General features: G+C 43.9%; 1 protein-coding gene across 10 annotated transcripts in view; it reads left to right on the top strand.

Annotated features, from left to right (window-relative positions):
* FGD3 (FYVE, RhoGEF and PH domain containing 3) overlaps positions 1 to 18,841 on the top strand; it is a 109,154-nt gene that overhangs the window by 48,585 nt on the left and 41,728 nt on the right. For 9 of the 10 annotated variants that reach the window (XR_010433586.1, XM_064668120.1, XM_064668118.1 and 6 more), the window contains exons 2-4: positions 9,564 to 9,734; positions 15,728 to 15,896; positions 16,999 to 17,596. Coding sequence is in view for 9 of the 10 variants with exons in the window: in XM_064668120.1 (XP_064524190.1) it covers positions 9,564 to 9,734; positions 15,728 to 15,896; positions 16,999 to 17,596 (938 nt within the window). In the remaining variant the exon portion in view is untranslated. Of the gene's footprint in view, positions 1 to 1,426; positions 1,698 to 9,563; positions 9,735 to 15,727; positions 15,897 to 16,998; positions 17,597 to 18,841 lie in introns of those variants that run through there. The other variant, XM_064668126.1, reaches the window with a different exon arrangement.

The following is an 18,841-nucleotide window of genomic DNA, read 5'->3' as shown; positions in this document are numbered from 1 at the left end:
TGCCTTGCATGAATGTCACTAGAGGCTTGAAATTGTATTGCCAGAGTTTATGACCAGATCTGTGAGTTATGTCCAGATTCTGAGATGTGACAGAAATGCTGTTGCAAAGGTTACTGCTGGGCACCTGTGTCCAACTCAGCTGAGAGAGGAAACCTAGGGCCAGACTGATACAAATACAAGCAAAATAAAAAGAATAACTTTGGTACAAGTTTGTCAGAGAACAAGCATGAAAGAGCTTGAGAGTTGCCACTTAGGTGGGTGTCAGTCTCTTCTCCCAGGTAGCAGGTGACAGGATGAGAGGAAACAGCCTCACTTAGTGCCAGGGGAGGTTTAGTTTGGGTATTAGGGAAAATTTCTTCATTGAAAGGGTGGTTGTGGAAGTTTGGACTTGGCTCCCTGCCAAGTGCTCAAGACCACAGCAAAAGGCTTCCCCCCTCCCTTATTATTCCCTCCTTATGGAGAAGGAAAGGGAGGGGGGAAAAAACTACCAAAAAACCCAAAATAACAGAACCAAAGCAGTATATATATTTACACTTATATACAGTTACAAAAACTATATACATATAAGAAAGAGAATCCCAACCCCCCCCAAAAAAACCCTAGAAAAAACCAGATATACGTGACCAATAAAGAACTAGCAAAACAAAATCTTAATACTCTCCTTAAGAAAGTAGAGTCCACACCACCAGATCTCTCCCCTCAAACTGGGAAGAAGCAACAGCCTCTCAAAAAACTCACAGGCTTGCACTCCCACACGAGAAACCCATCTGCAGATAGGTTGCTTTGCTTTCTCCAACTCCACTGGAAGAGATCTACCTTCCAACTTCCTCCCCCCTTCTATTTATATTTCTGCTTACGTAAAGAATAGAATGGAATTTTGGGATATGAGTGCTTCCTTAGTTTCGACGTGGTTGCCAGGAAAAGGCCTAAACCAAACCTCTGCAGTGGTCAAGCCATGGCACAGGCTGCCCAGGGCAGTGGTGGAATCACCATCCCTGGAAGTGTTCAAAAAAAATGTGACACTTTGGGACTTTGTTTAGTGGTGAACGTGGGGGTTGGGGGCGTTGACAGTTCAACTTGTTGATCTTAGAGGTCTTTTCCACAAGCATTCTGTGATAACTTGGAGAAGCACACTATTTAACCTTGTATTGGTCAGGTCATTGTGTAGGTTGTCACACTCATAGTAGCACTGCAGATACAGAGCTAGAAATTATTGTATTTGTGTTAAACCACATGAGAGAACATATATGACTTCTTAAAGAAATAGCCCAACCCCCAAAAATCCATCAGTCCTCGTCTGTGCTCCAGCAGAGTTTAAATTATAATCACTTAGAAATTTATTAACCAAGAGGTTAAGTGGAGTTTTCCACTCTCAGGACTTGCATCCATCCAGTGCTGGATAACAGTGGTGTACAGCAAGGAGCTGCTTCCCCAGCGAGGAGCTAGTCCCTCCTTCTCTGCAGGAGATGGTGAGGTTGGACCTGTCCCTGGTGCCAGCCTGGATGAGCTGAGTGCCTTCCTACAGAGAGCTTTGGGTACAACCCTGTCATTTGGGGCTGACTCCTGTGACCAGGCTGGGGCTGTGCAGGGCTGCCGTGTCCTCAGGGTCCCTCTGGATGTTAACAGAGGGCTCAGTTTGGGTTAAAAAGTAAGAGCTTTTTTTTTTTAACTGTTACCAATAACCTCAGGAGCCAAAGGTAAGTGCTTGCTAACTGCAGTACCACGTTCTGTTTCGTACAAGAAAAGAAAATATTTTTGTTTCGGGGCTGTATTGTGCCCATTTTTAGTCCTAGAGGAGAGTGTATTCTGTGGTGCTTTACTTTGGTTTGTTTCTCATTTACCTTTTAAGTGACTTTTTATTCTGTTCTCAGTGTGTTTTTTCTGGTTGTTGCTTCCAAGGCTCCTTGGAATCACCAGGGTTGGGAGCTGGTCATTTCCCCATTCAGCTGCTGTGTTTTTCCCCTTGCCTCATTTATGGCAAGAATTGGTTGGCAGCCTGCTACAAAATAACAATAAAATAATAAATATCACTTTACTTTTTTACTAGGGAAAGATGACCTTCCATGCAGTTAATGATAGATTCTGCCTTTTTGTCCTGGAAGGGTGTTTAAATTTTCAAGTTGAGTTGATCCTGTATTACATCCCAGCAGGAGTTATCACTGCCACTCTAGTGGGAATGTGGGATATTTGAGTGGCCTGGTAAGGGTCCTTGCTTTGTACTTCCCGTGGGTGATGTGGTGGCCAGTTGTATTCAGAGCAACATAAAAAGCCTAAAACTAGGTGAACACACTAGAAGTGACTGCCTGCTTGGGTTTTTGTTTGGTTTTTTTATCTTGACCCAGTGTGGGGTTGTATGTAATGACTTTCTAGCAGCAGGATTTCTGGGACATGCTTGTGGTTTTGCGTTTTCTTTACCTTGTTGTGGTATAAGTATGAAGATCTTGGCAGAATTTGTTTTACACACCCATGTCGAGTAGTGCTGTAATACAGAATTAGGTGTTGAAGCTCCTCATTTTGGTCACTCAGAAATCTTTTCCTGACTGTGAGGAAAGGGCTGGTGTAGGTCTGGTGAAAAGCTAATTCTTTAAATGAAAGTATATGAAATTAAAAGAGTCATTAAAATTCTGTAATGGGTTCTCTAAAGCACTTGTGGAGCAATCCCTGGCTGTGGGATCAAGTGTGAAATGTCCCAGAGGCAGAGGAGTGTTGGAGTGGCATTGCACCTGGATTAGGTGCTGTTCTGGACAGGGCAATAAAAACTAGGTTGTAATGACAGACAGACTGCACTGAAATGAGTGTGTAAAGCAGTTTTTTACTGATTGTATGAAAAAACCTATTCGAGAAGAACAGAAGTCAGAGCTTAAAACTCCTTTGCCTGTTGTGACTCAAACGATGAGAGATGTAAGGTGTGTGCCAGTGGTGGTGAAGCACAGCCTGGATTTGGATTAGCTTGCAGGAATATGCTTTAGGAGAATCTGATGAGGATAAAGGTGGGAAATCTTGATGCAGGTTTATGGAAGATACTAGGACAGTGACGTTCTGTAGTGACCCTCGAGATGTTATAGAAACATCTGTTAAAGGAAGGATCCTCACCTAAGGCATTTAAAATTAGTCAGAACAGGATAAAAGTACACCAAATCCCAAATCCCAGCATTGTGTTTTTCCCATAAGAACCCGAAGCAGCAGCTCCTTTGTGGCTCCTGGGAATGCAGCCTGCCCTGAAATGCAGCGTTCATTCAAAGTTTCACATTTTGCTTCTTCCTTCATCACTTCCCATGCAGGATTCTGATGGGAGAGCAGGAGAGGGGAAGAAGGAGCATCAAATACTTTCAAGACTTTTGATGGAAATCTTTTAACCACTCCATCCCATAATGGCTGAATTATATTTGTTGTCACTTTTGAGGCCCCTCGTTTCCCAGAGGGACTGTGAAGCAGTCTGAGAGTTTGAGTGCTGAGAACTGGGGTTTTTTTTTGTTTCCATGACATGTCACTGCTGTCACTGACTGTTCTTGCATTAATATCAAGCTGTATCTAAGCAAAAGAAACCTTTAAAGAGATGAAGGAGGCCTACAAGAGAGCTGGAGAGGGATTTTTTTAGAAGGGTATGTAATGACAGAACAAAGGGGAACGGCTTCAAACTAGAAGAGGGTAGGTCTTGATTGGATGGTAGGAAGAAAGTCTTGCCTGTGAGGGTAGTGAGGCCCTTGCCCAGGTTGCCCAGAGAAGCTGTGAATTCCCTATCCCTGGAAGTGTCCAAGGCCAGATCAGATGGGGTTTGGAGCAACCTGGGCTAGTAGAAGGTGTCCCTGCCCACAGCAGCGGAGTTGGAGCAAGATGGTGTGTAAGGTCCTTTCCAATCCGAACCATGCTGGGAATCTATGATTCCATGATCTAGCTTTCTCTTTTCTACTTCAGAAAGAGTCAGGGTCCTAAACCATCCACATCCTCTGTGTTGCCTCTCAGATGGTTTGAAACTCAGACCCAGCAGCAGTCTCCTGTGAGTTGTGCTGAGTGCAGCTCCTCCACGGGCGTTTGCCACATTTACATGCTTTGAGTCACCAACCGCAGCGGTGGTCGGAAGTGAGCTGGGGGAGGGAGGTCAGTTCCTGTGAGCATGGCATTTAACCCACAAAATGAGAGCTGCAGCAGGAACTCTTCTCCCTGCTTTTTGGTTGTCTCACAGCTCGAGTGAGTAAGAAAAAAGCGTGGGGGTCTCTGGTCAAGCAGAAGTAAGTGATACGCCTCTGTTCCGGGGGGGGAGTTGCGGTCCATGCCGGATTCTTGCTTGCTTTTGAGTGTAATGTTTGCTTTGATTGCATCTGTTTCTGGAAGCTCGTGGTGATAACTTTGCCGTCGCTCTTTTTGCTGAATTTGATGTTTTGGAATGCCAGAAAAACGTGAACTCCCCATGGTCAATGTCATCGAGCTGGGTTTTGTAGCAGGGAGTGTGTGCAGCGCTCACATCCCTGACAGGGGCTCTGCTGGGCCGTGGGCAGGAAGAAGAGGTGGGTTCCAGGAAAATGCTGGAGTTAATGAAGCAGCATAAGAGGAAGGAGAAGGGTGTACCTGGTGGCAGGGTGGGAAAGGCTTTGCTCCTTGCTGAGCAGCAGGAGAGGGTTGGGAGCTAGTCCAGCGTAGGGCAAGGTGTGAAACAGCCAAGGAACTAACTGTAGGCTTGCTTTGTTTCAGTGGAATGCTGCAAAATCTCTTCTTCTAAAAGAAGGCTGGAGAAGTCCCATGGATCAGCAAATATAGGGTGTGCCAAACCAGGAGATTGTCATAACACTTCAGGGTCTTGCTGCTATCGCAGACCTTCAAGATATTTTATTTTAAACAGGGATTATTTTTGAATAGAGCTACATGGGGACTGGGTGCCAAGTCCAAGATCTGAAACTGGCTTTTGTGGTGGGAGGAAAGCCTGGGAACTGGAGTTCAGCCATTTGGGTTCAACTGGTCTCTTTATTACTTCACTCAGTGGAGCACCCAAAATCCTTGTGTTTTATCTTAGTCTAATAGAAAATTATATCGTAGCCTTCAAGTTTGTGACAGCCTCTAAGAGCAGTTTTTCGAAAATACAGGTTTTCCTCTGGGTGCAAACAGTGAGGATAACAGGAGACACTTGAGAAAGTTCTCAGTGCCGTGAAATTCCTGGTGGCTTTGAATTCTGTCAGAAAGATTGATGTTATTAGTGAAAATACAAATTGTACCTCAGCTGAGGCATTTCAGAAGTTTTGTTTAGGTTTTACTTTAGTAGGAGCCTTAAATACCTATTATTTTATTAATATAATGCAAAAATTTACCTCTGGAGAGCATCATCTGTGTCCTTTCTTGCTTGGATTGGTTTTGAACAGAGGAATTGTGAGCAGGCAGCATCGTTCATGGGAGCAGAATCACAAGCCAACCATGAAGTACTTGAGGTTAGAAGCACAAGGACCGTGCAGATCAAAGCTGAGTCTTACTGCAGGATTTTATGAGTTTGGAAGTGCATGCTCAGGTTTTTGGAGTGGTGCCTGTTGTGGGTGCCTGGGAGGTGCCTCCAGACAGGTATGATTCTGCCTTGAGCTGTCACAGGTCATCAGGGATAAGATGTGAAGTCAGTGTCAGCCAGGCTCTCTGGGAAAAACCTTTCATAAGGTTTGGATACAAATGACCATTTTTTCATCAATTTGCACATACCACTACACTTCCCAGATGCTTCTGTGGCACTTACAGCTAGTCTGGTTGTCGTGGCTTAAGAATGGTATTCCCCAATTCAGTGTTCCCACTGAAACACTCCAAACACACTCACTCCCCCTCCCCTGTGGTGGGCTGGAGAGAGAACTGGAGACAAAAAGGTGAAGATCAGGGGTTGAGATAAGAACAACTTACTGGAAACAGCAATGAGGTTTGGAAACAGTAACAGCAACTGTATTAATGACAGGGGGTACAAGAATGGTGAATGATTCACATACCGGCAAAACCCAGACCCCCTCACACCCCACCCAGCCTGGGAGGGACCATCCTCCCCACCCCCAGCAGTGACATGAGGTAGTCTAGAGTAACCTCAGGGCCATGTCCCTCCTGGCTACTGCAAAAATTAACCCTCTCCTGGCTGGAACAAGGACATTATCCACCCGTTATTCCATACCGTCTTCGTCATGTCATTTCCACAGCCAATGGCTGCCCTTCCAAAATACCTGTTGAGTTCATTTAGTCCATGGCTGTGGGTTCTACCCATCCTAGCTGTCTTCCAGGGCAGGAGGGCTGGTGTGCTGTCTGTCAGGTGGTGGAGCTCAGGTGTATCTGGAGGAGTCCACCCTCATTGTCCATGGCAGTTATGGCACACAGTGGCAGTGTGATTCAGCAACATTACAGACTGTTGTCACCCAAAATCACATCCCCTTGAGGTGCACATCGTGTTTCCCTCTCCCTCTGCATTACCCACCAAGTGCACCCAGGTCCTTGAGCAAAAAACAATACCATGGACTGGAAGGGACCCCTTCCCCCACTTCCCCCTGGTATGGCCTGAGGGATATAGAAAAACCTCCAGGTCCTGGTCATGCCCCTCCTGGCTACTGCAAAAATTAACCCTGTCCTGGTCAGAACCAGGACACCGGTCTAGGAAGAGTTTGCCCCATCCAAGGCTGGACCAGAGGTCAAAGAGGAGGCAGTTCTGGTTTGGATCCTGCAGGTTTGGTGGGTGCAAGAGAGCAGGTGATGGGGCCCATCACTTGCTCTCACCTCTGGAAGCACCTGGCAGAACCACAGACATCTTGGGAGTGGTTACCTGGGCTGTGCCTGTGTCCTTATTTATGTTGTCCCTCTTGTTTCCCATTTCCAGGAGCACCCTGGAGTGTGCTTGGCAGACAGTAGGTTTTACTTTCAGGAAATTCCACGTGAAATAATCCAGTGAATCTTGTTTTCACAAATAATTTTGTAACACTTGAAAAAATATGTAAGGAAAGTGGATTTTTGACTTGTGTGCAGAAAGCAGCCCTTAGGGTCCACATCAGAGACAAAGAGGGAGAACCAGTTGGCTTAAATTAAATAAAAAAGAATGAAAGCCACTTCTCTGGCTTCACCCCTGCATATTTTTCTTGATTTAGGGCCAGCACTACATTTAGGTTTTAAGGCACTTGTGGCTTTCTAGGTTCCTCTTCTGCTACTAATCAGCTTTATTTTCTGCTGTGTGCCCACTGCTTTTTGGATGCTCTTGTTTAATGGGAGGTAACATAAGGCTTCACAAAGTATTTACTCTGCAAATGCCTCTGAGTATGAGTCCTAGAGCTTTCAGAGCCAAATTTTGAGCAAGATGGACGTGTTTGTTGAGTAATTACCAGTGGAAGATCTTGTGCCATGGTTACTTGACAGGATCTTGCAGTAGCAGAGAAAAACTTGTATGTGAATTTATAAAAAAAGGATCAAAGCACTCTACTTTGCAGTACCATGAGTAGGTCTTAAGAGCTTTTAGCCCAGACCTAAGAGGTGTATGATGGTGCCACACACTTGAAGGCAAGTGAGTAGCCACTGGCTCTTGTTTACAGTGAAAAGTAAGGTGGTCAGACCTGCTTTCACGGCAGTGAATCTCAGTAGAAAAGAAAAAGGAGCTGGATTTTAATTCCTTTTGAAACTTGACAAAATCATACCAACAGGATGGTCCTTTTTTGTGGCAGTGGTTGAAGAAGAATGAGGAATGCTTGGGGCGACTGGTACCTTAGCCTGAGTCAGCATGGAGTAGCTGGGCTTGGCCTAGGATGTTCAGTTGTGCACTATTTTAATTTCTGACTGTGCTGAGCAACTGTTAATAAGGAAGAATTCCTAGTCCTTCCCCTATAAAACTAGCCCATGGTGACACTGCTGCTGTCACAGGGAACTTTGGGTCCCCAGAGCTGAGGCATCTGTGTAAACTCTTTCTGTGATGGTGTGTTTGCAATAATCTGTTGATCTGCTCTAATAATCTACTCTACTTTCGCTGAATTTTCCTGATAAGTGAAATTATATGTGAATGGAACCTAGTACTTATAATTTCCTGTTTTCAGCTGGAAGGATGTTTTAATAGCTGGTCTCAAATCTGCTGAAAAGCAGGTTTTGTGGTAGAAGTGCTAATGAAGCTTCAACAGCAACAACTGGCAGCCATACACGGGGAATTCAGGGGTTGTATATTTGGGTGGCAGAGATCAGTAAGTAGGTTTGTGTCATCTGAATCTATTTTTTACAACAAAATCTGCTTTAATATTTTATGCCCTTTTTTAAAAAAAAAATACGTATGTGGAAGTTTCTGCATTTTGAGGGCAGCCCTCAGCTAATCTTCCCGAGAGTCTGCACAGCTCAGATTCCAGTGGATTTACTCAAAAAGTCACATCCTGTTTAATACCATTAGTGCAAGCCCAGAATAATTTAGTTGATGTGGATGGAGGGGCTTTTCGTTTCAGGTTTTTGATCTTAATAGGAATCTGGCCAAGAGTAGGTGGCATTTTTGAAGCTAAACCCGTGTTCTTGAAGACATCACAGGAAGGGAAACACTGTTTTTTCACTTTTATATGAATCCTTTCTACCTGATGCAGGTCACCTCGCACTCCAGCAAGATGCTGGTAAATTCAGCAAGCCCAGCAAGATGCTGGTAAATTCAGCAAGCCCACTTTAAACGAGGGTATGGAAAGAATGTCTGCCATGTTTTCTTTGCCCTTTTTTAATGCATTCACGTTCAAATTTCTAAATTTGATACATTTTCCGCTTCTCAGTATTGCCGGAAGCACAGGTATTCATGTGTTTGTATTCAGCAATTTTAAACCACAGTCCTTTTCAAACTGGTTTTTAACCTTCTCGTGGCACACTGGTAAAGCTGACACGGGGGTTTTGTGTAGCTGGAGGCTTGCCACAAGTCCAAAAAAACCCAAATGAAAAGCTGCAGTCTCCACTCCATGAAAGCCGATGTCTGGGTTTGCTTCCCCAGGCCCCACAGAAGGGAATCAAGGATGTTAAATTAAAGACAAACAATCACATTAATCATTTCTTTCTCTGCGTTCCCACTGAATCATATCTTAACAGCATCTTCTAGACCAGAGCCTTTTGAAGGAATGTTAATATTTTATGGACAGAGGAGTAATAAATAGGGGTTAAATGCAGCTTGAGTGATTAAATCTGAAGGAATGGCACTTGTACCATTCCCACTATGCGGAACACATTTCTAAATCACCCTAATTTAGGTTTATCTTACCAAGTGAAACAATGTTCTGTGCTGCAGCACTTGTATTTCTGTTTGGAGAAATCCTTTTGAAATGTTTTTTATCTTTTATATTTGCTCTTTTATTTCGGGTGTCTGTAATAAAGAAGTAAATCATTAATTAAAGACAACATGACCGAAATTCCACCTGTCTTACCAGTCAGTCAGTTTGACAGGATTATTAAGGCTGGATGTATTGGTTGTAATAACTTGTGAGTGAATGGCTCACCCCTCTCCTACTCCCCTCCCCTTCCTCAAGAACTTGGGTGAGTGATATGCTTCTAGAAGTAGCACAAATTTTCTTCAGGGTTAACAGAACAAAATAAATATTGACTTTTCCCCCTCCTCTCTTCCCCCCCAGGTTGCCCTTGTTCTCCTTTTCAAATCAAATGTCACATTGACTCCAGTCCTGTGTTGGAAGCATGCGGGGAACTGCAGCACGTCGGCTCGGCACAATGTCTCCATCAGGCTGGAAGGAAGCCCAAAACCAAAGGTCCACTGGCCAAAATGCATCCTCTGCAGAAACCCCAAGGCAAGTGGCTTTGGCCTTCTAGAAGCTGTACAAGCTCCTATGGCATGGAAAGTGTAATATTTTAAAATTATTGTTTTAATTTGAGTCCCGGCGAAATAGTTACTTTTATGTTCTAATGTGTAGCTTGATAGGGTTTTATTATGTTCATTTTTCCCAATGTTAGATAACCACCTAGGGAGGCCCTCAAGAAGAAATTGATTCAGCAATAACCAATTACTTAACTGGTCATTTTATATTTTGTGTACTGTTGTTACGCAGCTGTGAAGTGCAAGCTGAATTTAGCAATATGGTTTACATTCTGAATAAATTTTTTTGAAGAGTGTTTTAGGTAATAATAGCTAATTGTCTAAAGCTAGTCTGGTTTCCATTTATTGCATGGCAGCAGGAAATGCCTAAATGAAACGAATGTATTTTAAAAATGAGAAATAGAAGCTAAACCAATCACATGTGGGCTGTGGCACTTCCACAGACCTGCCAGCTCGTAGTCAAATAGGTGGCAATCCCAAAGTAGGGTGGAAGAGGAGCCAGGAAAAAGCGTGATCCAGCTGGTCTCCAGCTGCTCTTCTAGTCTCCTCAGGCTTCTGGGGAAAAAAAAAAAACAAAACAAAAAGAAGACTTCAGTACATTTCTTGAAAGAGGATGAATTGTTTCCATGTTTCTCCATTAGTGAAATGACATGGGGTCTGTCTTTGTGATGTCAGTTTGCCAAGTGTCCTGCTATCACACTTCCTGCTTTGTAGAATTAATTACTCTTATGTATGTAATGGTGCTTGCCTCAAGGGAATTGGGGATGCAAATACCATAGGGGTGTTAGGAACAAAGGAAGGTGAGCCTCAAGAAGATACTAAGTTCATAAACCAGAATTTTTTTAAGATATGTATCCATGTGATAGATGGTCATTGTCACGTGAAAAAAATGACCTTTTGGTGTTGTACACACTGAGCTGCTGCACCATCACCCCCTCCCAATTCAAATGTCTATACAAAAGCAGTTCAGCCTTGAACAACAACAAAGAAAGCACTGTATTTTCTGCTTCTGGAAGTAGACCTTAAACAATAAATTAATATACTAGTTCACACTTTAAATATCCCACAAGGTCTGTGCCTTTATGAAGCTTTCACCCAGAGATCTTGGTTGTTCAGGTTTAATTAGTGGGTGTTCCGTGAATGTTGTTAATGCTGACAATAAAAAGGCATAAGTGTCTGTTCAGTAAGAACTAGAATGAAGTCAGCTGGTGTAGATACTTTGCTGTTGTACTCGTGGCACTGATTTCCAGGCACTGAAGAAGTAACATGTTTTTTATATGTGAGAATTTCAGAAAAGTTGGAGGGAGCCTACTTGGCTTGATTCAATTTATGCTTAAAACTTACCTAAGTAGATGAACATGATTTATTTCCATCACCAAGACAGGTACCACTGCTTCTTTCTGCTGCTCACACCCCCCCAAGCTCTCTCTGCCATTACAGCCTTAAGCTCAGAACAGAAGTCAGTGTATCTACTGTCTCATAAGGATGGAAAAGGATGGAAATTTGTTAAAGAGGTGAAATAAACACCCAAAGGTAAAATGCTTTCTTGACTGGTTACTCTTGCTGTTGCTTTTTTTGACAGAACTCATTTTTCTGGGCTTCTTGATGTCACTGTAAAAATAGTCCAGGGAAGGAGTCCCTGTGAAAATTCCCCTGAGACTGTTGTGTAGCATCCAACACTTAAAAACCAGGATGAGCCAGCTTAGCCAAAGCTACAAATCCAGGTGACAAGTCCCAGTTATGGATGTGCCAGCCATCCTCCTGAAAGACACTTCTTTGCCTTGAATTTTAAATAGTGATTTTGTTATTTCTTATTATTTTATATATTTTATTATTATTCCTTTATAATAAAACTGCTTTTAAAAAGTATCTTCAATTAGCTTATGTGTGACAGGAGAGAACAATACATAGGATACTTTGCAAGGGAAGATAGTACAGGTTTTTTTTGTCTTCACTTTTATTTGTGAAGCTTTTATTTGTACAGTGTACACACTTTTATTTGTACAGCTTTGTAAATTTGAAATGGCTTTTCTCCCTTGTCATTGATCTTTTGTTACTCTATGGGTTTTATACACAGAAAAGAAAGGAGAATACTAACTATACAATACTTCATATATAAGTAATAGTTCAATACTTCCTCTCCAGGAAAATGAAAACATCAACATTTATAAAAAAAAAACCCCAAAAGTTTTTTTGAAATTACTCTCTTGAAGTTGATGTTTTTAATGTATAACATCCTTTCTTTTTCTTGGTGGCCATATCCACAGAAAGCAGTTGTGACAGTGTGGTGCAGACAATAAATCTTTCTTTAGTTTTCTGTAGGTATTTTTATGCAAGATCCTTTCTTCCCATGGCTTTCTCCTTAGAGCCACGTGGCTGCCTCACTAAGGCCTGTTTCTTGTGTGGCATCACCACCTGAGGCTCCAGAAGCAGCTCTCTACCTCCACCCAAGCCTGTGCTTTTGGGCCATTTATTCTTCCTTTGAGTGTATTTGCTCCCCAGGGGTTAACCCTCCATAATCTCCTTCAGCATCTGTATATTTTTAAATCTCTTCTTGTCCAGGACCTTAACTAAAGTAAGTAAATCTCCCAGTGTGACTCACACCACTAGATTTTTTCTTTATTAGGTCCTCCCAGCTTTCTCAGCAAGTCAGGACAGCCCCCCAGACAGCCCTTAGGCTGGGATGGTGGCTGGGAATGTCTCCATCCAGTCACTAATAAATGCATGTTGAGTGTTTGCTTTACTGTAGAGAAGGTGCTTGTGAGAGAGGAACTCATGGCCAGGGGAGATGAAATAATGCAAAGGCTGAGATGCTCATTTTTCAGTGAGGGAAGGGCCCCATATTCCCAGCTGGTTTACAGACCCAGGGCCAAGCCTGGGCTATACCTTCTCCCACTTATTTAAACCTTGCCTTTGAGTTTTCTGGTTCTGCTGCTTCTCGTTATTTCACTTGTTCCTTCTGCAACCAAGATTTTGTGGGTTGGGTTCTGCCTCCTCCAAAGAGCCAGGTCGCTGTTCAGGAGAAGGAGGAGTGGGGAAATAGCATTCCAGCATGTGGCTTCAGCCTTCAGGGAGCACCTGAAAATGCTTTGTAATGCTGGTATCTCTTCCATGCAGCAAACTTCTAGCTTTGATTAGAATCAGAGACTCACAGAATGGGAATGGAAAAGGGCCTTAGAGCTCATCTCGTTCCCCTGCCATGGGCAGGGACACCTCCCACTAGCCCAGGGTGCTCCAAGCATCGTTCAACCTGGTCTTGAACATTTCCAGGGATAGGGAAACCACAGCTTCTCTGGGCAACCTGTGCCAGGGCCTCACCACCCTCACAGCCAAGAATTAATTGCTAGTATCCCACCTAACCCTGTTCTCTGGCAGTGGGAAGCCACTGCCCCTTGTCCTTTCACTCCATGGCCTTGGTCCTTCTCCAGCTCTCTTGGAGCCCCTTTAGACACTGGAAGGAGTTCTAAGGTCTCCCTGGAGCCTTCTCTTCTCCAGGTGAACACCCCCAGCTCTTCCCAACCTGTCTCCAGAGCAGAGGGGCTCCAGCTCTTGGAGCATCTTCATGGCTTCCCTTGGACTTGTTGCAACAGGTCAGTGTCTTCTTTGTGCTGGGGACCCTAGAGCTGGAGGCAGCTCTGCAGGTGGGGTCTCACCAGAATGGAGCAGAGGGGGAGATGCCCCCTGCCCCTCACCTGCTGCCCAGGCTGTGGGATGAGCCAGGACACAGGGCTTTCTGAGTGCCAGCACACACGGCCTGGGCATGTCGAGCATCTTGACAACCAACACCCCATTGCTTCTCCCCAGGGCTGGTCTCAAAATGTTCTCCACTCAGTCTGTATTTGGGATTGCCCCAACCCAGGTGCACTTGGTCTTGAACCACGTCTGCTTTGGTTGAAACTTGCCTTGATAAGTCATCCTTGGTAGGGTCAGTGGCTTTGCCTCCATCCTTATGTCTCCATTTCTCAACATTACTTCAGGAGGTAAAAATTCAGAATTAACAAAAGTGTTTTCCTCCTTCCTTTTGATTCAGTGCAGAGTGTGTTGTCTCAGGTGATTCAGGTGGATCCACTAACAGGAAAGGCATCAAGTGTTTACATGGGCAGCAGTGACACCCAGTGTAAAGGCTTTGGTATTAGTGTAGAACCTTTGGGTGCTGTGGACCAGGGCCAGCTCTGAAGGACCTGATGCAATAAGTGGGGCAGTTCTGACCTGTGTGCCTGCTACACTGTGCACCTTCTGCAGGGAGCCCAGAGCTTTCCTTTTCTGGCTTCATGGGCATGGATACTTGTTTTTGGGTTGTCTTTTGTTTTTACAAGGAGAAACATGGCCAGACACTCACTGGTCACATGGTATGCACACGAAAACCTGGTGAGCAAAACCTAGAGCTCAACCATCCTGTTTATATGCAAGAGGATTTTCTTTTCCTTCTTCCCTGTTATTCCTGTGTGAGATAGGGTTTGTGGAGGTCTCTTCAGAATTGGACTATAACATCTTTATTTGAAGATAAGAATTTTAGATATTTTTGGAGACCGATCAAATCAATCCTCTTATAGGAAGTGTCCCCTTAAAGCTCAGATTCTTCGATTCGATTTTTTTCTTTCGTGCTGAAATAAACTCAGTAACGTAGGGAGTTTATAATCTGACCTATACTCAGAGCTCCAGAATGCTTTAACATCCCTTCATCACTGACCTCAGATGACTGTTTATGGACTGCTATGGCAGCTCCCCATCCACTGGAGCAGGGTGGCCATCTGGGCTGATGTGGAGCTTAGAACAGATGCAGAGCCTTACCTTCTGGAAGGTAAGGACAACAAGAATTGGCTTTTCAGGTGTGTATGCCTCCATTTAGTCTCCTAAAGCAGGTGACCTTGAAATTACACTCAGAACAGTTGCTGCCTCAAACTCCACTACAGTGCTGATCCCATGTGCCACATGGACCATTTAAAAGTTGGAAATGCCTGGAAGAAATTGTTCTCAAAAATGTTTTTTAATAAAACACATAGGTAGAGTTTCCTCATTTAATGTATCAACTCTGGATACTCTAGACTGGAGGGGACACCTGGCAGTGCTACTCCAAGCAGGGTGTGCTTTGGGAGCAATCCCACAGCCAGTTTTCCTGCCTTTGAGTGTCAGCTCTGCCTATGGGAGTTGCTTTCCCTGTCTGAAACTGTGACAGCATGGGAACCTGTTGCCGTGGGTTATCCTTGTATATGGTAAACCATTTACTCTGCAATCAATGGAAGGGCTGGATAAATTTTTTAAAATGACATTACGTTTTAATGCCATTTTTTTGAAATTTTGTGTTAAACTTTGTACCTTGGCTTCCCCGTGAGTCCTGAGGCAGAACGTGTGCATTCTTACAACGCGTGTTTTATTTATATCATATGCAACTCAACGTAGAGTCAAAAGAGGAAGGAAATTTGTGAAGACGCTACACCACAGAGGAGAGGGGGAAGGCAGAAGGGGAGGAAGAAAAGCCATTATGTTCTGCCTGTGCGGTTTTTGACCAAGCAGACACAAGGCACTGAAATCCACGGTGGGATTGGGTTTTGGTTGTTTGCTTTGAGTTGTCGTTCCCCCCGAAGCCCCCATTTGCTTTCACAATATTAGAGATTTAACAGAGTGCCTGAATTTTGAGAAGTCATGGGAGGGGAAGCTCATTGGTGTGACTGAGATGGTGAGCAGACTTGTGAACACGAAACGTAAGCCGTGCATCCTGTTTGGTAACGAGGAAGCTGTGCAGCTCTGCGAGCCTTGGTTTGTTCGCACGCTGTACAAACACAAGGTAGAAGCCCATCAGCTTTATTTAGCAGCTTGCTTTGGTGTAAGCAATACTTCAGGACTGCACCCTTGCAGTTCATGGAGAATGATGGAAGAATGCATTCCCCTCGGTCTGGATTTTGTTCCCAGTTTAGGATAAAGAAGATGGAGATTTATCCTCCTGTTTTTTCCCTTCTCTTTTATTAGTACCTCCTAAGCCTGTCCATCTCAAACCTGGGCAAGAAAGAATTCCTCCTGCACCATCTCGGCCTTTGCCAGCTGATCCCAAGTCATCAAAGAGCTTAGCACCTGGAGAGGACGAAATACCAATATCAGCAGGAGTCAACACGCTCATTGAGAAATTTGAAAGCATTAGGTAAATACGGCTTTGCGAGATCTGCTCCCATCTCCCTTTTCTGCATTTTTAACTTATAATATTAACAGTAGAAAACATTAACTGTAATGGTCACACAGAAAGTCCTCTTGGGATGTTTTCTACTGGAAGTGCAAAACTTCACTGAGGATGGAGTGTCTTTTTAATAAAAGCTGTATTTCAGCGAGTTTTAGTCTGTAACGTACGGTTGTGCTTAAGGAGCTTGAGACCTGCTGAATTTGGGAAGGTTGTACCAGAGACAAGTGGCCCAGAGTCTGCTTTCTGTAAGTTGGCTTGATGTGGGAATTGTATCATAGGGACTTGATTATTGCAATATAAAATAATCGAATTTTCTGTCTGAGATTCAGTATACATCAGATCTTGCTTCTTGGAGGCTGAATTGCAGTGTACTGTGAAACAGTGTCATGTAGAACAGTATTTCCTCTGAAACACTGTATATGAGTGACACTAAATTGGGTAAAATATACGTATTTGGCTGTAAAACCAGCTCAGTTTACAAACATATGAAAACTTTCTTTTAAGACCAAACCTGCCTGATGGAGCTAAGTAATTTTGTTTTTCTTTTTCATAAAGAGAGAGATAGAAACAGGGGCACCATACTGTGCCTTGGAGCATGTGAGTGAACCTGGTGTCTTTCAAAGAGAAAAAGTAGTGCCTTCTCGAGCTTCAGTACATCCTCTCTGGCAGAAAATACCTTTCCCCAAAGATTTGGTTCTGCTAAAGAATGAGAGTTCCTGTTTAAACGAGCCCACAACCAAATACTTCTTTTAAAGGATGATTCCTCCCTCCCCAGACCCTCAAACCAGGCTGTTCTTCAAGGCTACATGGAGAACACTAAAGGCCCGGGATTGTGGTGGAGCCATTTCAGTAGAACTTAGGGCTGGGGCGGTGTGTTTTTGTTAGATGATGTTGGGGGATGGTTATTATTGCCGTGTGCATGCACTTGCCCTGCTGGGGTTGTCACTGGGATGCAAGAAACACAACTTGAATCAAAGCACAGTCAGACCCTCTCTCTCTTTCAGGGCACTGATGAAACCTCTGAGTGTTAACACGAATGACTGTGATGCTTTCTCTTCACCCACAGGCAACCTGTACATATCCTTCAGAGAAACCAGCTAAATTTAGCTCTGAAGATGGAACCTGGCCTGGACTCCTCCAAGCAGACGAGCTCGTGTGACTGTGACACAGTGGCTTCCAGCGGCTCTTCCGCGACCGACAAAGCCGAGCCGGACGAGGCCGAGCCCGACGTCCCGTGCGGCACGGATCTAACCAGCACAGACATAATGAAAATTAAAGAGCTGAGCATAGGTGATAACAAAAGCCATGAGGACTGTACTGCTGTGAGTGGGAGCAAAGAGCCCTCTGGAGAGCTCGGCAGTAAAGACTCAACTGCGGAACTGAACGGGAACAGTAAAATTCCCAACAGAGACAGTGGCATTGACAGTCCTTCTTGTAGCGTGGCTGGAGAAACGTTCCCCAGCGAAGAAGGGGCAGAGCAGAAGAAACCCAGCATGGCTGGGAACCCAGGGGAGGTGGAACCTGACAAAAAGGGCACCAAACCTTCCTCTGCAGAGCAGAAGAGAGACTCCACACAGGATGAGGACAGTGACATTGATGAAGGAAGCAGCGAGGAGCAAGAGACAGCAGAAGTGCCAAAGTTAGAGTATTTGGATGTAAACAAGGTAAGGGAGTTTGTTCAGTGCTAGTACGTGCTCTGAAACCTGACTCTGGTGAGAGATCCCTTGGATCACTTTCATACATGGTTTGGGTTATTTGTTTGGTTGGTTTTACATCAAAGGATCGTGACAGACAGTATTATTTCCTGCTTCATGCAGATCCTAGCTTGTTCCTGACTTAGATAGTATCTTCTAGAAAGGTTCCCAGTCTTGCTTTAAAAGGTTTCATTTAAGAGAATCCCTCACAGCCAGAGGTAAGCTGTTAAAATTTAAATACTTTTGTAGGTCAGGACTCCCACCTTGTGTTTGTTGTCTGGATTTGTCTAGGTTCAGCTTGTTAGAGCCTGTTGTTTTCAGTGGGGTTTTGTGATGTTTGGGGGGCTAATTGGATCACCCACCTTGCAGGGTCGGGACCTTGCATCTGAGTAGGACAGGCATGATTGAAATCTCGTCTCACACAGAATTTATAATATTTTTTTTGTGCTTTTATTGGTGTGACTACTTCTTAAGGGTGAAGAAGTTGTTTTGATGGTAGTTACCTCAAGTGACTCTTCAGGAAACTGTAGCTAGAAGAGATTTTCTTTGATTCCAGAATAATGTAGCCCAGGCTGTTGGGTATTTACTGCAGCTGTATAAGATTAATGACAGATTCCTTTGATTATCTTTTTATCAAGTCAGTTATTTTTAGAAATAGTGCTGATAGAATGGATTCAGTTTCTCCAGAAAAAGAAAACAGAATCATGCAAAATCTCTGCAAGATGTTCACTTTTTGTGGTGAGGTTTTTTGTTTGTATTTGGAGGTGTTTGGGTTTGGGGGTTTTTTTTGTCCCTCAGCCGTCATGACACTAAAGTTAATATACTGCATTTTTGGTGTTTTAAAGAATACAATGAGCACCTGCAAGTAGTGAAGTATAGCTGGTGAAGTGTAGCATCCACACCTTGGCTTGTGCAGATCAGGTGGCTCTGTTGAAATCACCAAATATATCAGGATTTGTGTCTGTTGAGAGCTTGTCCCTTGGGAAATGTGGCTGTTTCTGGGTCGGATCAGCCAGTGACTGTAGAAGTGTGATGAAAATGGCACGTGGGTCTGTGGTGTGCAAGAAGTTCTGTCTCTCAGAGCTCAACAAGAGTGTGTTTATATACACACACACAGAGTGACATACTTTAATTATTTTATATTCATAATCTGTGCAACTGAAATATTATTTAAAAGATTGGTTATTAGTTGCAACAGGCCAGTTCCTGAGTTGG

Source organism: Pseudopipra pipra, chromosome 11 (assembly GCF_036250125.1).
Source record: "Pseudopipra pipra isolate bDixPip1 chromosome 11, bDixPip1.hap1, whole genome shotgun sequence".
Taxonomy (NCBI): Eukaryota; Metazoa; Chordata; class Aves; order Passeriformes; family Pipridae; genus Pseudopipra; species Pseudopipra pipra.
This window is presented reverse-complemented; position numbering and strand designations above follow the sequence as displayed.